The following is a 23,876-nucleotide window of genomic DNA, read 5'->3' on the forward strand; positions in this document are numbered from 1 at the left end:
GCGGAGAGTGACATGTTAAGCAATAGGTGGCACTAGGGTTCTAGTCCTCTTCCTCTCTGAAGAGACAATTTGCATATTAGCAGGAGATTATCACTACAGGACTAGGTGACTCGTGCCTCCTAGTCACCAGCTTTGTGTAACTCTGACCCCACCAGTGATTTGCAGCTTTCTGTCAATGCACACAGAAAGCTGCCAATCAGTGGTGTGGGTGAGGATATACAGAGCTCAGCAGTACAAGCTCTGCTAGATCTGCAGAAGAGAAAGCAATGACTATCAAAATTATAGGATCCACACCAGCAAGTGACATATCACTGGAGTAAAGGTACCTTCACACATAACGATATCGTTAAGGATATCGTTGCAACGTCACACATTTTGTGACGTAGCAACGATCCCGCTAACGATCTCGTTATGTGTGACAGCGACCAACGAATAGGCCCCTGCTGGGAGATTGTTGGTCGCTGGGCAATGATCAGGACCCTTTTTTGGTCGCTGATCACCCGCTGTCATCGCTTAATCTGCGTGTGTGACGCCGATCCAGCGATGTGTTCACTTGTAACCAGGGTAAATATCGGGTTACTAAGCGCAGGGCCGCGCTTAGTAACCCGATATTTACCCTGGTTACCACTATAAAAGTAAAAAAAAAAAAACAGTACATACGCACATTCTGATGTCTGTCACGTCCCCCGCCGGCGTCCACAGAGTTAAAACTGCTTTCGGCTAATGCACGCGCTCCGGCCGAGAGCTTCCCTGCACTGACTGTCAGTGCCGGCCGTAAAGCAGAGCACAGCGGTGACGTCACCGCTGTTACTGCCGGCGCTGACAGTCAGTGCAAGGAAGCTCTCGGCCGGAGAGCGTGCATTAGCAGCGCTCCTGCCGAAAGCAGTTTTAACCCTGTCGATGCCGGCGGGGGACGTGACAGACATCAGAATGTGAGTATGTACTGTTTTTTTTTACTTCTACAATGGTAACCAGGGTAAATATTGGATTACTAAGTGCGGCCCTGCACTTAGTAACCCGATGTTTACCCTGGTTACCCGGGTGCTGCACGGGGACTTCGGCATCGTTGAAGACAGTTTCAACGATGCCTTCTTTTCCTGGATCGTTGGTCGCTGGAGAGAGCTGTCTGTGTGACAGCTCCCCAGCGACCACACAACGACTTACCAACGATCATGGCCAGGTCTTATCGCTGGTCGTGATCGTTGGTAAATCGTTTAGTGTAACGGTACCTTAAGAGTATCAGCACCTACATTATGCTTCTCTCAGATTAAATGGCAAAAACCTGGTGACAAAGTTTGGACGCACCTTCTCATTGAAAGATTTTTCTGTATTTTCATGACTATGAAAATTGTACATTCACACTGAAGACATCAAAACTATGAATTAACACATGTGGAATTATATACTTAACAAAAAAGTGTGAAACAACTGAAATTACTGAAATTATGTCTTATATTCTAGGTTCTTCAAAGTAGCCACCTTTTGCTGTGATGACTGCTTTGCACACTCTTGACATTCTCTTGATGAGCTTCAAGAGGTAGTCACCGGGAATGTTCTTCCAACAATCTTGAAGGAGTTCCCAGAGATGCTTAACACTTGTTGGCCCTTTTGCCTTCACTCTGCGGTCCAGCTCACCCCAAACCATCTCGATTGGATAGGTCTGGTGACTGTGGAGGCCAGGTCATCTGGTGTAGCACCTCATCACTCTTCTTCTTGGTCAAATAGCCCTTACACAGCCTGGAGGTGTGTTTGGGCTCATTGTCCTGTTGAAAAATAAATGATGGTCCAACTAAACGCAAATCGGATGGAATAGCATGCCGCTGCAAGATGCTGTGGTAGCCATGCTGGTTCAGTATGCCTTAAATTTTGAATAAATTCCCAACAGTGTCACCAGCAAAGCACCCCCACACCATCACACCGCCTCCTCCATGCTTCACAGTGGGAACAGGCATGTAGAGTCCATCCGTTCACCTTTTCTGCATCGCACAAAGACACGGTGGTTGGAACCAAAGATCTCAAATTTGGACTCATCAGACCAAAGCACAGATTTCCACTGGTCTAATGTCCATTCCTTGTGTTCTTTAGTCCAAACAAGTCTCTTCTGCTTGTTGCCTGTCCTTAGCAGTGGTTTCCTAGCAGCTATTTTACCATGAAGGCCTGCTGCACAAAGTCTCCTCTTAACAGTTGTTGTAGAGATGTGTCTGCTGCATTGACCTGGTCTCTAATCTGAGCTGCTGTTAACCTGCGATTTCTGAGGCTGGTGACTCGGATAAACTTATCCTCAGAAGCAGAGGTGACTCTTGGTCTTCCTTTCCTGGGGCAGTACTCATGTGAGCCAGTTTCTTTGTGGCTTTTGATGGTTTTTGCCACTTCACTTGGGGACACTTTCAAAGTTTTCCCAATTTTTGGGACTGACTGACCTTCATTTCTTAAAGTAATGATGACCACTCGTTTTTCTTTACTTAGCTGCTTTTTTCTTGCCATAATACAAATTCTAACAGTCTATTCAGTAGGACTATCAGCTGTGTACCCACCAGACCTCTGCACAACACAACTGATGGTCCCAACCCCATTTATAAGGCAAGAAATCCGACTTATTAAACCTGACAGGGCACACCTGTGAATTGAAAACCATTCCCGGTGACTACCTCTTGAAGCTCATCAAGAGAATGCCAAGAGTGTGCAAAGCAGTCATCAAAGCAAAAGGAGGCTACTTTGAAGAACCTAGAATATAAGACATAATTTCAGTTGTTTCACACTTTTTTGTTAAGTATATAATTCCACATGGGTTAATTCATAGTTTTGATGCCTTCAGTGTGAATGTACAATTTTCATAGTCATGAAAATACAGAAAAATCTTTAAATGAGAAGGTGTGTCCAAACTTTTGGTCTGTATATCTACTACATAATTGTCTAAGGGTCACTTCCGTCTTTCTGTCTGTCTTTCTGTCTGTCTGTAACGGAAATCCCAAGTCGCTGATTGGTCGCGGCAAAACAGCCACGACCAATCAGCGACGGGCACAGTCCGGCGGCAAAATGGCCGCTCCTTACTCCCCGCAGTCAGTGCCCGCTCCATACTCCCCTCCAGTCAGCGCTCACACAGGGTTAATGGCAGTGCTAAAGGACCGTGTTATGCCGCGGTGTAACGCACTCCATTAACGCTGCCTATGCAGCATCAATAGTAAAAAGATGTAATGTTAAAAATAATTGAAAAAATAAAAAATCGTTATATGCTCACCTTCCGTCGGCCCCTCGGATTCAAAACAGGCCTTTCCCGCTCCTCTCGACACTCCGGTGACCGGTCCATGCATTGCGATCTCATGAGATGATGACGTAGCGGTCTCACGAGACCGCTACGTCATCATCTCACGAGACTGTAATGCACTCTTCAGACCGGAGCGCGCGAGGAGCGTCTCGGTAACCGCTTCGATCTGGGGGCCAACGGAAGATGAGTATATAACTATTTTTTATTTTTATTCTTTTTTTAACAGGGATATGATGCCCACATTGCTATATACTACGTGGGCTGTGCAATATACTACATGGGCTGTGCAATATACTACGTGGCTGTGCAATATACTACATGGGCTGGGCAATATACTACGTGGGCTGTGCAATATACTATTTGGCTGTGCAATATTCTATGTGGGCTGTGCAATATACTACGTGGCTGTGCAATATACTACGTGGCTGTGCAATATACTGCGTGGGCTGTGCAATATACTGTGTGGGCTGTGCAATATACTGCGTGGCCTGTGCAATATACTGCGTGGGCTGTGCAATATACTGCGTGGGCTGTGCAATATACTGCGTGGGCTGTGCAATATACTGCATGGGCTGTGCAATATACTGCTTGGGCTGTGCAATATACTGCGTGGGCTGTGCAATATACTGCGTGGGCTGTGCAATATACTACGTGGGCTGTGCAATATACTAAGTGGGCTGTGCAATGTACTACGTGGGCTGTGCAATGTACTACGTGGGCTGTGCAATGTACTACGTGGGCTGTGCAATGTACTACGTGGGCTGTGCAATGTACTGCGTGGGCTGTGCAATGTACTGCGTGGGTTGTGCAATATACTGCGTGGCCTGTGCAATATACTACGTGGGCTGTGGAATATACTATGTGGGCTGTGCATTATACTACGTGGCTGTGCAATATACTACGTGGCTGTGCTATACACTACGTGGCCTGTGTTATACACTACGTGGCCTGTGTTATATACTGCGTGTGTGGGCTGTTATATACTATGTGGCTGTTTTATGCAATGTGGGCTGTTATACATTCCGTGGGCTGTGCTATATACGTGGCTGTGCTATATACTCCGTGGGCTGCTATATACTCCGTGGGCTGTGCTATATACTCCGTGGGCTGTGCTATATACTACATGGCTGTGCAATATACTACGTGGCTGTGCAATATACTACGTGGGCTGTTATATACTACGTGGCTGTGCTATATACTACGTGGCGGCAGCGAACAATCAGTGACAGGCGCAATCCGGCCGCGAATTGGCGCGGGATTTGAACCACACTTCGCTAATTGGTCGCGGCCGGCCAAATCCTGTGTATTCAATATATGCTAAAATCTTCATAAATAAACTACATACATATTCTAGAATACCCGATGTGTTAGAATCGGGCTACCATCTGGTGTATATATGTGTATATCTATATATATATAATTGTCTAAGGGTTTTTCCGTCTGTCTGTCTGTCTGTCCTGGAAATCCCGGCTCTCTGATTGGTCGAGGCCGCCAGGCCTCGACCAATCAGAGACCGGCACAGCATCGACGTAGAAATCCCGCATCTCTGATTGGTCGAGGCCGCCAGGCCTCGACCAATCAGAGACCGGCACAGCATCGACGTAGAAATCCCGCATCTCTGATTGGTCGAGGCCGCCAGGCCTCGACCAATCAGCGACGAGCACAGCGACGATGATGTCATAAAGGACGTAGACCAATCAGCGACGGGCACAGCATCGACGTAGAAATCCCGCGTCTCTGATTGACACTTCTATATTGATCAGTCCTCCTGACACTTCTGTACTGATCAGTCCTCCTGACATTTCTATATTGATCAGTCCTCCTGATACCTCTATATTGATCAGTCCTCCTGACACTTCTATATTGATCAGTCCTCCTGACACTTCTATATTGATCAGTCCTCCTGACACTTCTATATTGATCAGTCCTCCTGACACTTCTATATTGATCAGTCCTCCTGACACTTCTATATTGATCAGTCCTCCTGATACCTCTATATTGATCAGTCCTCCTGACACTTCTATATTGATCAGTCCTCCTGACACTTCTATATTGATCAGTCCTCCTGACACTTCTATATTGATCAGTCCTCCTGACACTTCTATATTGATCAGTCCTCCTGACACTTCTATATTGATCAGTCCTCCTGACACTTCTATATTGATCAGTCCTCCTGACACTTCTATATTGATCAGTCCTCCTGACACTTCTATATTGATCAGTCCTCTTGACACTTCTATATTGATCAGTCCTCCTGATACCTCTATATTGATCAGTCCTCCTGACACTTCTATATTGATCAGTCCTCCTGATACTTCTATATTGATCAGTCCTCCTGATACCTCTATATTGATCAGTCCTCCTGATACCTCTATATTGATCAGTCCTCCTGACACTTCTATATTGATCAGTCCTCCTGATACCTCTATATTGATCAGTCCTCCTGATACCTCTATATTGATCAGTCCTCCTGATACCTCTATATTGTTCAGTCCTCCTGACACTTCTATATTGATCAGTCCTCCTGACACCTCTATATTGATCAGTCCTCCTGACACTTCTATATTGATCAGTCCTCCTGACACTTCTGTATTGATCAGTCCTCCTGACACTTCTATATTGATCAGTCCTCCTGATACCTCTATATTGATCAGTCCTCCTGACACTTCTATATTGATCAGTCCTCCTGACACTTCTATATTGATCAGTCCTCCTGACACTTCTATATTGATCAGTCCTCCTGATACCTCTATATTGATCAGCCCTCCTGACATTCTATATTGATCAGTCCTCCTGATACCTCTATATTGATAAATCCTCCTGAAACTTCTATATTGATCATTCCTCCTGACACTTCTGTATTGATCAGTCCTCCTGACACTTCTATATTGACTAAGGGTTTTTCCGTCTGTCTGTCTTTCTGTCTGTCTGTCTTTCTGTCTGTCTGTCTGTCCTGGAAATCCCACGTCTCTGATTGGTCGAGGCCGCCAGGCTTCGACCAATCAGCAATTGGCACAGCGACGATGATGTCATAAAGGACGTAGAAATCCCATGTTTCTGATTCAGCGACGGGCACAGTATCGACGTAGATGTCATAATGGTTGCCATGGCGACGATGATGTCATAAAGGTTGCCTTGACCAATCAGCGACGGGCACAGTCTTCCGCGAATTCTGGAATAATCATGGTCCATATACTACGGCCGCCAGGCCTCGACCAATAAGCGACGGGCACAGCGACGATCATGTCATAAAGGACGTAGACATCCCACGTTTCTGATTCAGGGACGGGCACAGTATCGACGTAGATGTCATAATGGTTGCCATGGCGACGATGATGTCATAAAGGTTGCCTCGACCAATCAGCGACGGGCACAGTCTGCCGCGAATTCTGGAATTATCATTGTCCATATACTATGGGGACATGCATATTCTAGAATACCCGATGCGTTCGAATCGGGCCACAATCTAGTATATATATATATCTCTTGTGCTAAAATGAAGCCTATAATTCCAATTAACAGACAGCAATTGTGGTGGATAATAGTCTTCCTTTTTCTTATTTCTATGATATAAAGAATTGAAATTTCTATATTATATCCCAGCTAGGGGATGCATTTGAATCCCTCCTTTTGTCTTGCTTATTTTCTGTCTCATGTACAATTAAAAAAAAAATATATATAACAAATAATTAGAAAAGTACGTCTTCGAAAAGACAACTGAGTGATGCATTTTTGTAGATAGAATTTTTAGGGAAAATTTATTTAATAAATATTTTACTTTCTTTGGTTGGTGTGCATTTTTTGTCCAGGTTTTCTTTTGGTTCTTCTGATTACTATATACAGTATATTAAAATATATCTAGCATTCCTTTAAATATAAATCACAGATTAGCACAATTCATCATTGTTTATAGGATACATTTCTCGCCTGTAATACCCCAGAAATTACTGAATATTAAAGAAAAAAGTGCCTGATGTCGTCCCTGCCCAATCCTGCTCAACCCTGCCAAATCCTGCCAAACCCTGTCCAATCCTGCTCAACCCTGCCCAACCCTTTCCAATCCTGCTCAACCCTGCCCAATCCTTTGCACATATTGTTGGGAAGTGGGCTGATATTCAGTTGTACTGGAGCGCATTGTGCATAAATTAAAGAAAATATTATTAAAATTACCATTTTGAGTCTCATGTGGATCCCCATGTGGATCCCCACCCATCCTGAGGATGAGGGTTTTATTGTTTACTGTGTGAGTGGAGCAGTAGTGCTCATTTGTGATCATTTTTCTCTTCTCTTCTATGGGACTGACTAACCGATTCTTCAGTCCCAGAAAAGTGAATAAAATTATAATCACATACTTGTACATATGTGTATTTCCACTTCATTCACATAAGAGACCCCTTTTCTTGGAATCAGTGGGGGTCCAAGTAATCGAATCTCCCTTGATCATACACTGATCACCTATTTAGTGGGACAACATATATATATACAGGGCCGGCGTCAGCACCCGGCGCACCGGGCAAATGCCGGGGCCCTGGGGAGAGAGGGGGGCCCACTCACGCTGTCATAGATACAGCTGGGAGAGCAGAGCAGGAGATAACATGCTCTCTCCACCCACAAAGTCACTGCTGGCTGCGTTCTCTTAACCCCTATGTGCCAGCTCTGACACAAGCATCTTCTCACTCAGTGAGTGCAGCCAGGCAGGCACACATAGGGGTTAAGAGAAGGCAGCCAGTGTGACATTGTTTGTGGGCGGAGAGAGCACGTTCTCTGCTCTGCTCTCCGCCCCTGACTGGCTGCCGTGCTGCTGAAGTTATGAGGCAGATTCAGGAGGAGCTCCTAGTCCTACCAGTGCCTGAGTGAGTGGCGCTGCTATATACTACGTGGGCTGCGCTGCTATATACTACGTGGGCTGCGCTGCTATATACTACGTGGGCTGCACTGCTATATACTACGTGGGCTGCGCTGCTATATACTACGTGGGCTGCGCTGCTATATACTACGTGGGCTGCGCTGCTATATACTACGTGGGCTGCGCTGCTAGATACTACGTGGGCTGTGCTATATACTACGTGGGCTGTGCTATATACTACATGGGCTACTATATGCTACGTGGGCTGCGCTGCTATATACTAGGTGGGCTGTGCTATATACTACGTGGCTGTGTTATATGCTACGTGGGCTGCTATATACTACGTGGGCAGTGTTATATACTACATGGCTGTGTTTATATGCGATCATGAATCGGGGTATGCGTTAAAGGGGGGGCCCACTGAGACTCTTTCGCCCGGGGCCCTCAAAAACCTGGAGCCGGCCCTGTATATATATATATATATATATATATATATATACATATATATATATATATATATATATATATATAGATATATATATATATATATACATATATATATATATCTATATATATATATATATATATATATATATATATATATATATATATATATATATATATATATATATATATATATTGCACCGTAATTTATCCTGAAAAAAAATATTAAAAGATTAATCCTAAATATCTTTTTTTCCTGTAAAAATCATGTGTTTATTCTTTAAAAGGATCTCCATCCTTAAAGGGATGGCAAAATCCTCTCAATAGAGAGAAGCAATCTGAAATTATTTGGCATAGAAAAATATATTGAATAGACATTAGAAGTAGTATATGGAGGATACAGGTCTGACGAAAAAAAATGTATTACCTTCTTAGTAGTATTAGAGGTTTGAAAAAGATGAGGATTACTACTGGAGACACAGCTTTAATATTCGGAGAGATGTGTCTAGTGGCTATGGGGACCTTAGTTGAAGATAATTCTGGGAAATACTAAATAACTTGGTGTTTCATTGTAATTATTTCTGAGATCTTTGGAATTTTATGTCCCTTTGGAATATTGTCTTTTTTGGGTTAATGGAGAATGTAATTACGGCTTCTCTGAAATTAATCAGGGGGAAGGGTGGACATTTTCTTACTGTGGCAGACAGACGTGTTAATAACTTTAAGGTATAATTATACTTTTATTCACAATGTAATATTGGTGATTACTTCTATATTAATTGCAAATAACTGCAGGATGGTGACACATATGTACAGAGGCATGTAAAAGTTTGGGCACCTCTGGTTAAACTAACTGTTATTATGAACAATTTATCAAGTTGAACATGAAATGATCTCTAAATGGGCTAATGTGTTGTGAATTCTGTGGCAGAGTTCACTCCTGTGGTCACAAGTGGTACTTCGGCTGATTCTCTCTGGGAGCTTCCGTTTGTGGAGGAAAGTGGTACTGCAGCTTCTGAGTTTCCTCCCTCAGGTGATCTGGTGAGGTCGTTAGCTGCTTCTCTACTTAACTCCACCTGATGCTTTGATCCATGCTTCCTGTCAATGTTCCAGTGTTGGACTTGTGTTTCTCTGGATCATTCCTGTGGCCTGCTGCTCTGCATAGCTAAGTGCTTCTTTGCTATTTGTTGCTATTTTTTCTGTCCAGCTTGTCTATTTGTTTTGCTGGAAGCTCTGGGACGCAAAGGGTGTACCTCCGTGCCGTTAGTTCGGTACGGAGGGTCTTTTTGCCCCCTTTGCGTGGTTTTCTTTAGGGTTTTGTGTAGACCGCAAAGTTATCTTTCCTATCCTCGTTCTGTCTAGAATATCGGGCCTCACTTTGCTGAATCTATTTCATCCCTAAGTTTGTCTTTTCATCTTACTCACAGTCATTATATGTAGGGGGCTGCCTTTTCCTTTGGGGTATTTCTCTGAGGCAAGGTAGGCTTATTTTTCTATCTTCAGGCTAGTTAGTTTCTCAGGCTGTGCCGAGTTGCATAGGGAGCCTTAGGCGCAATCCACAGCTGCCTCTAGTTGTGTTTGGAGAGGATCAGGAATTGCGGTCTACAGAGTTTCCACGTCTCAGAGCTCGTTCTATGATTTTGGGTTATTGTCAGATCACTGTATGTGCTCTGACCTCCATGTCCATTGTGTTACTGAATTGCCTAACACAACAGTACAGGAAGCCAAAAGTACTAATGATTCTCAATAGAGGGAAAAGAGAAGTTCTGAGACCATTTTTTTTCCTTTGCACTGTGATTTGTCTTTTTTTTTCCCCTAGACATTTGGGTGGTTCAGGACACAGGTGTTACAATGGACATTAAAGGTCTGTCTTCATGTGTAGATCAGCTCACGGCAAGAGTTCAAGATATTCAAAATTTTGTGGTTCGGAATTCTTTGTTAGAACCGAGAATTCCTATTCCAGATTTGTTTTTTGGAGATAGAACTAAATTTCTGAGTTTCAAGAATAATTGTAAACTGTTTCTGGCTTTGAAACCTCGCTCCTCTGGTGACCCAGCGCAACAGGTTAGGATCGTCATTTCTTTTTTGCGTGGCGACCCTCAGGACTGGGCATTTTCTCTTGCGTCAGGAGATCCGGCATTGAGTGATATCGATGCGTTTTTCCTGGCGCTTGGATTGCTGTATGATGAGCCTAATTCAGTAGATCAGGCAGAAAAAAATTTGCTGGCTCTTTGTCAGGCTCAGGATGAGATAGAGCTATATTGCCAGAAATTTAGAAAATGGTCCGTGCTCACTCAATGGAATGAATCTGCGCTTGCAGCCATTTTCAGAAAGGGTCTCTCTGAAGCCATTAAGGATGTCATGGTGGGATTTCCTATGCCCGCTGGTTTGAGTGAGTCTATGTCTTTGGCCATTCAGATCGGTCGACGCTTGCGTGAGCGTAAATCTGTGTACCATTTGGCGGTATTACCTGAGATTAAACCTGAGCCTATGCAGTGCGATAGGACTATGACCAGAGTTGAACGGCAAGAACACAGACGTCTGAATGGGCTGTGTTTCTACTGTGGTGATTCCACTCATGCTATCTCTGATTGTCCTAAGCGCACTAAGCGGTTCGCTAGGTCTGCCGCCATTGGTACTGTACAGTCAAAATTTCTTCTGTCCGTTACCTTGATATGCTCCTTGTCGTCGTATTCTGTCATGGCGTTTGTGGATTCAGGCGCTGCCCTGAATTTGATGGACTTGGATTATGCTAAACTTTGTGGGTTTTTATTGGAGCCCTTGCAGTGTCCTATTCCATTGAGAGGAATTGATGCTACACCTTTGGCCAAGAATAAGCCTCAATACTGGACCCAGCTGACCATGTGCATGGCTCCTGCACATCAGGAGGTTATTCGCTTTCTGGTGTTGCATAATCTGCATGATGTGGTCGTGTTGGGGTTGCCATGGCTACAAGCCCATAATCCAGTATTGGATTGGAATTCCATGTTGGTGTCCAGCTGGGGTTGTCAGGGGGTACATGGTGATGTTCCATTTCTGTCAATTTCGTCATCCACCCCTTCTGAGGTTCCAGAGTTCTTGTCTGATTACCGGGATGTATTTGATGAGCCCAAGTCCGATGCCCTGCCTCCGCATAGGGATTGTGATTATGCTATCAATTTGATTCCTGGCAGTAAATTCCCAAAAGGTCGACTGTTTAATTTATCCGTGCCTGAGCACACCGCTATGCGCAGTTATGTGAAGGAATCCCTGGAGAAGGGGCATATTCGCCCGTCATCGTCGCCATTAGGAGCAGGGTTCTTTTTTGTAGCCAAGAAGGATGGTTCGCTGAGACCGTGTATAGATTACCGCCTTCTTAATAAGATCACTGTTAAATTTCAGTACCCCTTGCCATTGTTATCTGATTTGTTTGCTCGGATTAAGGGGGCTAGTTGGTTCACTAAGATAGATCTTCGTGGTGCGTATAATTTGGTGACAATCAGGCAAGGCGATGAATGGAAAACTGCAAATGCCAATAGATACAAAACTATGAGGGTGCGGAAGCAGCAATAAACATGAACTATGTAACAAAAAAGAAAAGCATTACTGCAAAAATACGCACTCCATCAAAGAATACAAACAAAATAAATAAGATAAATAGACTGATTTTATTAACAGATCAAAAAAACACACTACAAAACGATAAAAACACAATTAAAAACAAGTAGAGAAGCCACCAATATACAATAATATCACTAGATATTTAAAGCATAAATAGGAGGAAACCCCCCATAATAATACAACCTGGTGGTACGATGTCCCCACGCGTATCGCCTGGCAGACCAGGCTTCGTCAGGGAAGGTCCCCCATGGGGGGTTTCCTCCTATTTATGCTTTAAATATCTAGTGATATTATTGTATATTGGTGGCTTCTCAGCCCTTTCTTTGGCTCATATCTTGCCTATTTTTATTGTTATAGATTAAATCTTTGTGCCTTATTTTCACTATTTTTTTTAATGGTTCTTTAGGGACCTATATGGCACGATTTTTTGATTTTTTCTAGGCATTACTAGCGCATATACCCCATGAGCCAATTGGTCTGTGTTTAGTCGCCTTATTACATCTAGGTATGGTCTTTATCACCTGTGATGTTGTGATGTTGTCTACTTGTTTTTAATTGTGTTTTTATCGTTTTGTAGTGTGTTTTTTTGATCTGTTAATAAAATCAGTCTATTTATCTTATTTATTTTGTTTGTATTCTTTGATGGAGTGCGTATTTTTGCAGTAATGCTTTTCTTTTTTGTTACATATTTTGAGTATCTAGTGATGCCGTTCGGACTTGCCAATGCTCCATCAGTGTTTCAATCCTTTATGCATGACATCTTCCGTGAGTACCTGGATAAATTCCTGATTGTGTACTTGGATGACATTTTGATCTTCTCGGATGATTGGGAGTCTCATGTGAAGCAGGTCAGAACGGTTTTTCAGGTCCTGCGTGCTAATTCTTTGTTTGTGAAGGGATCAAAGTGTCTCTTTGGTGTGCAGAAGGTTTCATTTTTGGGGTTCATCTTTTCCCCTTCTACTATCGAGATGGATCCGGTTAAGGTCCAGGCCATCCATGACTGGACTCAGCCGACATCTCTGAAAAGTCTGCAAAAGTTCCTGGGCTTTGCTAATTTTTATCGTCGCTTCATCTGCAATTTTTCTAGTGTTGCCAAACCATTGACCGATTTGACCAAGAAGGGTGCTGATTTGGTCAATTGGTCTTCTGCTGCTGTGGAAGCTTTTCAAGAGTTGAAGCGTTGTTTTTCTTCTGCCCCTGTGTTGTGTCAACCAGATGTTTCTCTTCCGTTCCAGGTCGAGGTTGATGCTTCTGAGACTGTAGCAGGGGCTGTTTTGTCACAGAGAGGTTCTGGTTGCTCAGTGATGAAACCATGCGCTTTCTTTTCCAGGAAGTTTTCGCCTGCTGAGCGAAATTATGATGTGGGCAACCGAGAGTTGCTGGCCATGAAGTGGGCATTCGAGGAGTGGCGTCATTGGCTTGAAGGAGCTAAGCATCGCGTGGTGGTATTGACTGATCATAAGAACTTGACTTATCTCGAGTCTGCCAAGCGCTTGAATCCTAGACAAGCTCGTTGGTCGTTGTTTTTTGACCGTTTTGACTTTGTGATTTCGTACCTTCTGGGCTCTAAAAATGTGAAGGCGGATGCTCTGTCTAGGAGTTTTGTGCCCGACTCTCCGGGTTTATCTGAGCCGGCGGGTATCCTCAAGGAAGGAGTAATTGTGTCTGCCATCTCCCCTGATTTGCGGCGGGTGCTGCAAAAATTTCAGGCTAATAAACCTGATCGTTGCCCAGCGGAGAAACTGTTTGTCCCTGATAGGTGGACGAATAGAATTATCTCTGAACTTCATTGTTCGGTGTTGGCTGGTCATCCTGGAATCTTTGGTACCAGAGAGTTAGTGGCTAGATCCTTTTGGTGGCCCTCTCTGTCGCGGGATGTGCGTACTTTTGTGCAGTCCTGTGGGATTTGTGCTCGGGCTAAGCCCTGCTGTTCTCGTGCCAGTGGGTTGCTTTTGCCCTTGCCGGTCCCGAAGAGGCCTTGGACACATATCTCTATGGATTTTATTTCTGACCTTCCCGTTTCTCAAAAGATGTCAGTCATTTGGGTGGTCTGTGATCGCTTTTCTAAGATGGTCCATCTGGTACCCTTGTCTAAATTGCCTTCCTCCTCTGATTTGGTGCCTTTGTTCTTCCAGCATGTGGTTCGTTTGCATGGCATTCCAGAGAATATTGTTTCTGACAGAGGTTCCCAGTTTGTTTCGAGGTTTTGGCGAGCCTTTGGTGGTAGGATGGGTATTGACTTGTCTTTTTCCTCGGCTTTCCATCCTCAGACTAATGGCCAGACCGAACGAACCAATCAGACCTTGGAAACATATCTGAGATGCTTTGTTTCTGCTGATCAGGATGACTGGGTGTCCTTTTTGCCTTTGGCTGAGTTCGCCCTTAATAATCGGGCCAGCTCGGCTACCTTGGTTTCGCAGTTTTTCTGCAATTCTGGGTTCCATCCTCGTTTCTCTTCAGGACAGGTTGAGTCTTCGGACTGTCCTGGTGTGGATACTGTGGTGGACAGGTTGCAGCAGATTTGGACTCAGGTAGTGGACAATTTGACCTTGTCCCAGGAGAAGGCTCAACTTTTCGCTAATCGCAGACGCCGTGTGGGTCCCCGACTTCGTGTTGGGGATCTGGTTTGGTTATCTTCTCGTCATATTCCTATGAAGGTTTCCTCTTCTAAGTTTAAACCTCGTTTTATTGGTCCGTATAGGATTTCTGAGGTTCTTAATCCTGTGTCTTTTCGTCTGACCCTTCCAGATTCTTTTTCCATACATAACGTATTCCATAGGTCATTGTTGCGGAGATACGTGGCACCTATGGTCCCATCTGTTGAGCCTCCTGCCCCGGTTTTGGTGGAGGGGGAATTGGAGTATATTGTGGAGAAGATTTTGGATTCTCGTGTTTCAAGACGGAAACTCCAGTATCTGGTTAAATGGAAGGGTTATGCTCAGGAAGATAATTCCTGGGTTTTTGCCTCTGATGTCCATGCTCCCGATCTTGTTCGTGCCTTTCATGTGGCTCATCCTGGTCGGCCTGGGGGCTCTGGTGAGGGTTCGGTGACCCCTCCTCAAGGGGGGGGTACTGTTGTGAATTCTGTGGCAGAGTTCACTCCTGTGGTCACAAGTGGTACTTCGGCTGATTCTCTCTGGGAGCTTCCGTTTGTGGAGGAAAGTGGTACTGCAGCTTCTGAGTTTCCTCCCTCAGGTGATCTGGTGAGGTCGTTAGCTGCTTCTCTACTTAACTCCACCTGATGCTTTGATCCATGCTTCCTGTCAATGTTCCAGTGTTGGACTTGTGTTTCTCTGGATCATTCCTGTGGCCTGCTGCTCTGCATAGCTAAGTGCTTCTTTGCTATTTGTTGCTATTTTTTCTGTCCAGCTTGTCTATTTGTTTTGCTGGAAGCTCTGGGACGCAAAGGGTGTACCTCCATGCCGTTAGTTTGGTACGGAGGGTCTTTTTGCCCCCTTTGCGTGGTTTTCTTTAGGATTTTGTGTAGACCGCAAAGTTATCTTTCCTATCCTTGTTCTGTCTAGAATATCGGGCCTCACTTTGCTGAATCTATTTCATCCCTACGTTTGTCTTTTCATCTTGCTCACAGTCATTATATGTGGGGGGCTGCCTTTTTCTTTGGGGTATTTCTCTGAGGCAAGGTAGGCTTATTTTTCTATCTTCAGGCTAGTTAGTTTCTCAGGCTGTGCCGAGTTGCATAGGGAGCCTTAGGCGCAATCCACAGCTGCCTCTAGTTGTGTTTGGAGAGGATCAGGAATTGCGGTCTACAGAGTTTCCACGTCTCAGAGCTCGTTCTATGATTTTGGGTTATTGTCAGATCACTGTATGTGCTCTGACCTCCATGTCCATTGTGTTACTGAATTGCCTAACACAACACTAATGTTAAAGATTACACATTTCCTTTGTAGTTTAGCCCCCCAAAAATATGTTAATCTTTTACATTTAAAAAATTACAAAAAGGAAAATTGGCCGGTTTGGGTTAGTACCTAGTAGTTCCCCCTTTTGAAAGTATCGCAGCTTGTAAACAACTTTTGTAGCCAGCCAAGAGTCTTTCAATTTTTGTTTGCAGAATTTTCATCCATTCTTCCTTGGAAAATTGTTCCAGTTCTGTGAGATACCTGTGTCGTCTTGCATGCACTACTATTTTGAGGTCAAGACACAGATTTTCAATGATGTTCAGATAAGGGGACTATGAGGGCCATTGCAAAACCTTCAGCTTGCGCCTTCTGAGGTAGTCTATTGTGGATTTTGAAGTGTGTTTAGGATTATTATTCATTTGTAGAAGCCATCCTCTTTTTAACTTCAGCTTTTTTACAGAAGGTATTATGTTTACATCAAGAATATGTTGAAATTTCATTGAATCCATTCCTCCCTCTTCCCGTGAAATGTTCCCCGTGTCATTGGCCGCAACACAAGCCCCAAACCATGATTGATCCATCCCAATACTTAATGGTTGGCAAGATGTTGTTTTCCTCAAGTTCTGTGCCATTTTTTCGCCACACATGATCAAAGTTCTATTTTAACTACATCGGTCCACAGGGCTTGTTTCCAAAATGTAACAGGCTTATTTAGGTGTTATTTTGCACATTCCCAATGCTGAATTTTTATGGTGAGGACCCAGGAAAGGTTTTCTTCTAATGACTCTTCCAAGAAGGCCATATTTGTGCAGGTGTCTGAACAGTAGAGCAATGTACCACAACTCTAGACTCTGCTATATCTTTCTGAAGGTCTTTTGCAGTCCATATGCTTCTGATTTGCCTCTCTAGCAATCCTACATGCAGCTCTCACTGAAACTTTGCTTGGTCTTCCAGGCCTTATCTTGACCTCCACTGTTCCTGTTAACTGCCATTTCTTAATTACATTTCAAACTGAGGAAAGCGCAACTTGAAAATGCTTTGCTATCCTTTTATAGCCTTCTCCTGCTTTGTGGGCTTCCACCATTTTCTTTTTCAGAGTGCTAGGCAGCTGCTTAGAAGAACCAATGGGTGCTGTTTTTTTTGCAAAGGTTAGAGGAGGCTGGGTTTTTATAAAGCTGGGAAATTTGCATCATGTGGCCTTTTCTAGCGATGACAGTGAAAAAGCCATAACCCTAACAGGCTGATTAAGGTCTGAAACCTTGGTCAAAGATTTGTCTCCAAGAGTGCCCAAACTTTTGCATCGGCCCTTATTCCTTTTTTTAATTTTTAAGGCTGCGGTCAAACAAGTGTAGATTCTCTCTTCTAAGAGAATTAGATGGATTATTTAAATGACACTGGGATCAAACTCTTATCAGAGTGTGATCATAATATGATCCAATTCTCTCGGATGATGAACAAAATTTCTCCATCTTCTCCATTCTATGAGGCTGTGTACATCGGACTGCACTCAGATGTTTTGTGCTGCACACAGCAGTATGATGTGATTTTTTTCATGACGAATTGGTATGAGAAAAAAAACGCTGATCACCACTGCCCCATAAAATAACATTAATCCAAGTGCTATCGGATAAAACTTTGGTTACAGTGCCTTGCGAAAGTATTCAGCCCCCTGGAACTTTTAAACCTTTTCCCACATATCATGCTTCAAACATAAAGATATCAAATGTAAATTTTGGTGAAGAATCAACAACAAGTGGAACACAATTGTGAAGTTGAATGAAATTTATTGGTTATTTAACATTTTTGTGGAAATTCAAAAACTGAAAAGTGGGGCTTGCAATATTATTTGGCCCCTTTAATGTAATACTTTGTTGCGCCACCTTTTGCTGCGATTACAGCTGCAAGTCGCTTGGGGTGTGTTGCTATGAGTTTTGTACATCGAGAGACTGAAATTCTTGCCCATTCTTCCTTGGCAAACAGCTCGAGCTCAGAGAGGTTTGATGGAGATCGTTTGTGAACAGCAGTTTTCAGCTCTTTCCACAGATTCTTGATTGGATTGAGGTCTGGACTTTGACTTGGTCATTCTAACACCTGGATATGTTTATTTGTGAACCATTCCATTGTAGATTTTGCTTTATGTTTGGATCATTGTCTTGTTGGAAGACAAATCTCCGTCCCAGTCTCACGTCTTTTGCAGACTCCAACAGGTTTTGTTCAAAAATGGTCCTGTATTTGGCTCCATCCATCTTCACATCAATTTTAACCATCTTCCCTGTCCCTGCTGAAGAAAAGCAGGGCCAAACCATGATGCTGCCAACACCATGTTTGACAGTGGGGATGGTGTGTTCAACATATCGCTTGGCATTGTTGCCAAAAAGTTCGATTTTGGTTTCATCCGACCAGAGCACCTTCTTCCACATGTTTGGTGTGTCTCCCTGGCGGCTTGTTGCAAACTTTAAACAACACTTTTTATGGATATCTTTGAGAAATGGCTTTCTTCTTGCCACTCTTCCATAAAGGCCAGATTTGTGCAGTGTACGACTGATTGTTGTCCTATGGACAGACTGTCCCACCTCAGCTGTAGATCTCATCCAGAGTGATCATGGGCCTCTTGGCTGCATCTCTGATCAGTCTTCTCCTTGTTTGAGATAAAAGTTTAGAGGGATGGCGGGGTCTTGGTAGATTTGCAGTGGTATGATACCCCTTCCATTTCAATATGATCGCTTGCACAGTGCTCCTTGGGATGTTTAAAGTTTTGGAAATCATTTTGTATCCAAATCCAGCTTTAAACTTCTCCACAACAGTATCACGGACCTGCCTGTTGTGTTCCTTGGTCTTCATGATGCTCTCTGTGCTTCAAACAGAACCCTGAGACTATCACAGAGCAGGTGCATTTATACGGAGACTTGATTACACACAGGTGGATTATATTTATCATCATTAGGCATTTAGGACAATATTGGATCATTCAGAGATCCACAATGAACTTCTGGAGTGAGTTTGCTGCACTGAAAGTAAAGGGGCCGAATAATATTGCACGCTCCACTTTTCAGTTTTTGAATTTCCACAAAAATTTAAAATAACCATTAAATTTCATTCAACTTCACAATTGTGTTCCACTTGTTGTTGATTCTTCACCAATAATTTACATTTGGTATCTTTATGATTGAAGCATGATATGTGGGAAAAGGTTGAAAAGTTCCAGGGGGCCAAATACTTTTGCAAGGCACTGTAGCACTTGTTCGATGTATACACTTGTGTGAATGAGCCCTTAGGGCTAAAGTCCCGGTGGAAATGGAAATTTTGTCAATGCAAAAGGTTTCAATACAAAATTATAACAGATACCTGAGAGATTGTCTTATGACGGACATGATGGTATATTGCTAGTGAGAGCAACACTGGCAGAGCTTTGTGACCCATCATCATCTGGAAGCAGAATGATGAGGCCATAGCATCTGGAAACAGCTGAGCAGAGACAACAGGAGCGAAGTAACATGGTGCTTTTTACTTCCTTCAAGAGATGATTGTAGAGGGTCAGAGCAGTCAGACGCTGGCAATCACCACTGATGGTACATCCTAGTAGTATGCCAATAACGTCTGTGAAGAGAGTACATAGAAACACTTACCAGCACACGAGAATCGTTGTTATCACTGTAGTGGATTTCTATGTATTCCGATGACAAGAGATTACTGGGAAAAGAAAAAAAATGTACAATCAATTACAAAAAAATGAAAACCGGGTATCATATGTGACCTATGACGCTTTCCAACACAAATTCTGCCAAAAATTATGGCAGTCACTGATTACCTTTCTTTTTACAGAGGACAACTATCAGATACACAAGTAAGCTCCTCATCAGGTAGCAATAATGTAAGGAAATATTGCAGTTGGCTATGGAAATATGCCCTATACAGAGATACAGTAGATGTTTGTGAAATCCACAACATTTCTAAAAATGCTATGAATGTATCAATCCCATACACATGCGCTGCAGTATTTTTGTACATAATTATTATTGGGGTAGTTATGAATATTCTTCAGGGGTTGGGGGATGTTGATCAATGCGAAATGAAGTGATAACAGGAATTTTTCTTTGATCATTGTGATTGTATTATAAGCAATATTAGATAGATAATCTACGGTACATTGTTTAAACGGGCTACCATGGCCTGCGTCTCCGAACTTGTCTCCCATCGACAACATCCAGGAGGTCATTTGTTGGTAATTTCAAAAGGAGCTGCCAGCAGAGGATCTTGATGATTTGGCCAAGAACATTCAGTGTGGCAGAACATTCCTCAGACCACCATTAATAACCTCTTTGATAGCAGCCAAGACATGTAAGTGGAAGGATTAATGTGCAATGGTGCTCATACACAAAACTAAGTATTGAGATATTCTGAAAATGTTGTTTCCATTTTTTCACCATTTGCATATCACTAACATGTCTATCCATCGTGTGATTTCCAGAATTCCACAACTCCTCCTTTGATGTCATAATTTCAATAGATAGACAGACAGACAGACAGATAGCTACAGTCATGGTCAAAATTATTGACACCCCTGCAATTCTGTCAGATAATACTCATTTTCTTCCTGAAAATGATTGCAAACACAAATTATTGTATAATTATCTTCATTTAATTTGTCTTAAATGAAAAAAACACAAAAGAGAATGAAGGAAAAAGCAAAACATTGATCATTTCACACAAAACTCCAAAAATGGGCCAGACAAAAGTATTGGCACCCTCAGCCTAATACTTGGTTGCACAACCTTTAGCCAAAATAACTGCGACCAACCACTTCCGGTAACCATCAATGAGTTTCTTACAATGCTCTGCTGGAATTTTAGACCATTCTTCTTTGGCAAACTGCTCCAGGTCCCTGATATTTGAAGGGTGCCTTCTCCAAACTGCCATTTTTAGATCTCTCCACAGGTGTTCTATGGAATTCAGGTCTGGACTCATTGCTGGCCACCTTAGAAGTCTCCAGTGCTTTCTCTCAAACCATTTTCTAGTGCTTTTTGAAGTGTGTTTGGGTCATTGTCCTGCTGGAAGACCCATGACCTCTGAGGGAGACCCAGCTTTCTCACACTGGGCCCTACATTATGCTGCAAAATTTGTTGGTAGTCTTCAGACTTCATAATGCCATGCACACAGTCAAGCAGCCCAGTGCCAGAGGCAGCAAAGCAAAGTCCAAAACATCAGGGAACCTCCACCATGTTTGACTGTAGGGACCGTGTTCTTTTCTTTGAATGCCTCTTTTTTTCTCCTGTAAACTCTATGTTGATGCCTTTGCCCAAAAGCTCTACTTTTGTCTCATCTGACCAGAGAACATTCTTCCAAAACATTTTAGGCTTTTTTAGGTAAGTTTTGGCAAACTTCAGCCTGGCTTTTTTATGTCTCGGGGTAAGAAGTGGGGTCTTCCTGGGTCTTCTTCCATACAGTCCCTTTTCATTCAGACGCAGATGGATAGTACGGGTTGACACTGTTGTACCCTCGGACTGCAGGGCAGCTTGAACTTGTTTGGATGTTAGTCAAGGTTCTTTATCCAACATCCGCACAATCTTGCATTGAAATCTCTTGTCAATTTTTCTTTTCCGTCCACATCTAGGGAGGTAAGCCACAGTGCCATGGGCTTTAAACTTCTTGATGACACTGCGCACGGTAGACACAGGAACATTCAGGTCTTTGGAGATGGACTTGTAGCCTTGAGATTGCTCATGCTTCCTCACAATTTGGTTTCTCAAGTCCTCAGACAGTTCTTTGGTCTTCTTTCTTTTCTCCATGCTCAATGTGGTACACACAAGGACACAGGACAGAGGTTGAGTCAACTTTAATCCATGTCAACTGGCTGCAAGTGTGATTTAGTTATTGCCAACACCTGTTAGGCGCCACAGGTAAGTTACAGGTGCTGTTAATTACACAAATTAAGGAAGCATCACTTGATTTTTCGAACAGTGCCAATAATTTTGTCCACCCCCTTTTTTATGTTTGGTGTGGAATTATATCCAATTTGGCTTTAGGACAATTCTTTTTGTGTTTTTTTCATTTAAGACAAATTAAATGAAGTTAATAATACCAAAATTTTTGTGTTTGCAATCATTTTCAGGAAGAAACTGAGTATTATCTGACAGAATTGCAGGGGTGTCAATATTTTTGGCCATGACTGTAGATAGATAGATAGATAGATAGATAGATAGATAGATAGATAGATAGATAGATATGAGATAGATAGATTTGGGATAAGTAGATAGATAGAAGATAGACATATAGATAATAGATAGATAGATAGATAGATAGATAGATAGATAGATAGATAGATAGATAGATAGATAGATAGATAGATAGATAGATAGATATGGGATAGATAAATAGATTTCTTATAACAATTTTCTGAATTTTGTTTGCATGGAAATGTGTGAATAAATTAATATTTGATCATAAGCTAAAACTTCACAGCCCAGTCTCAAAGACTTCAGTGCAGAAAGTGGGGGGGAAGAAAATAGAATGTGTCCTACTTTCTGCCTTCCACGTTCCTTCATACATTCTGTGAAGAAGCATATATTCACAAACTGCACTTTGCAGCAGAAATCCCATGATACTGATCTCTATGTGTAAGTATTATATTATTCACAATTTCTTTCCCTCCACAGAAAAAAACAAAAACAAAAACAGAGAATGATCCGTCAAAATCTCTTGTGTGCCCATAACTTGACCAAGAATTAGATGGATGAAGGCAAAAGGTGAAATGCATCATTTACACTCACTGGTTGAGTTCCAGATCCAGAACAAATTCTTTCTTGAATGCTGGCACCAGGAAACTGACGCTGGCAAGATGAGCCGGCTACAGAAATAACAGGAAAAATGTAAAATTAGGGTAAAAATTCTGCTTCTTAAAGAGATGTGAAAAGGAAACAGCTGATTTTTCCTAATGATTCTGTTTTCAGAAATATTTCCAATCTCTAGTAAATAGCAACTTTTCTGAGAACTTTGTATTGTGGCATTCCTCTATTATTCTTCCTGGAAATATAGGACTATATTGAGCAGCAGTGCACAGCTCGGTAATCTTTCAGGGTTACTGCTTGCCAGTGTAAGGGCCTCTCCTCCTTGATTGACAGTTTGCACCAGTGGCAAGATCACACCGCTGACCCGGACTGTGCACTCTACAATGCTCCAAGAAGAGGCAGCTTTAAAGGGAACCTGTCAGCAGAATTGTGCTCAGTAACCTACAGGCACTATCAGGTTGGCACCGTTTTACTGATTAAATGATACCTTGGTTGATGAAATTCGTCTTGTGGTTGTTGTTTAATCTTTATTTTCAATTTTGAGTTAATGATATGCTCGTGCACAAGAATCTCATTAACTGAGAACTACATCAACCACGGTATCAGTTTAATCGGTATAATGGCACCAACCTGACACTGAGCAAAATCCTGCTGACAGGTTCCCTTTAACTCTGCAGAAATAAATCTTTAATCAGGTATGCAAATGAGTTGCTTGTTGTGTGACGCCCCAGGGTCCTGGTTGTCACAGTGGCATTGCTTTCCTCACGGGGAAAGTGATGTCACGCTTGGAAGCGATGGAGGATTCCTTTTTGACAGGTAATCAGCACATACAACACCGTTCAGGCTAGAACGGGGAGCTCTACACCTTACTTCAGGGGAGCTGCTTTCTCTGGTCGGGAAGATGAGTTAGTTGCTAGGCAGTTAGGAAGATTAGGCAGTTGGTGCCAGACAGCAGACTGGAGCAGTCTGAGGTAGAAGGATGGGTGAGGGGCCGTACAGCCTGAAGTGCTGTAGCTCCTAGATAGCGAGATACAGAAGGAAGAACAGCCTTTAGCTATCATGCCGGAGAGCGAAGCACA

At 42.9% G+C, this 23,876-nt stretch overlaps 1 protein-coding gene across 2 annotated transcripts in view; it reads right to left on the reverse strand.

Annotated features, from left to right (window-relative positions):
- Positions 1 to 23,876, reverse strand: part of ADAM11 (ADAM metallopeptidase domain 11) — a 241,547-nt gene that overhangs the window by 155,740 nt on the left and 61,931 nt on the right. For both annotated transcript variants that reach the window (XM_069751395.1, XM_069751394.1), the window contains exons 3-4: positions 22,780 to 22,856; positions 19,639 to 19,702 (exon numbers count right to left, since the gene is read on the reverse strand). In XM_069751395.1, coding sequence (XP_069607496.1) covers positions 19,639 to 19,702; positions 22,780 to 22,856 — 141 coding nt within the window. The remainder of the gene's footprint in view (positions 1 to 19,638; positions 19,703 to 22,779; positions 22,857 to 23,876) is intronic.

Source organism: Ranitomeya imitator, chromosome 2 (genome assembly GCF_032444005.1).
Source record: "Ranitomeya imitator isolate aRanImi1 chromosome 2, aRanImi1.pri, whole genome shotgun sequence".
Lineage (NCBI taxonomy): Eukaryota > Metazoa > Chordata > Amphibia > Anura > Dendrobatidae > Ranitomeya > Ranitomeya imitator.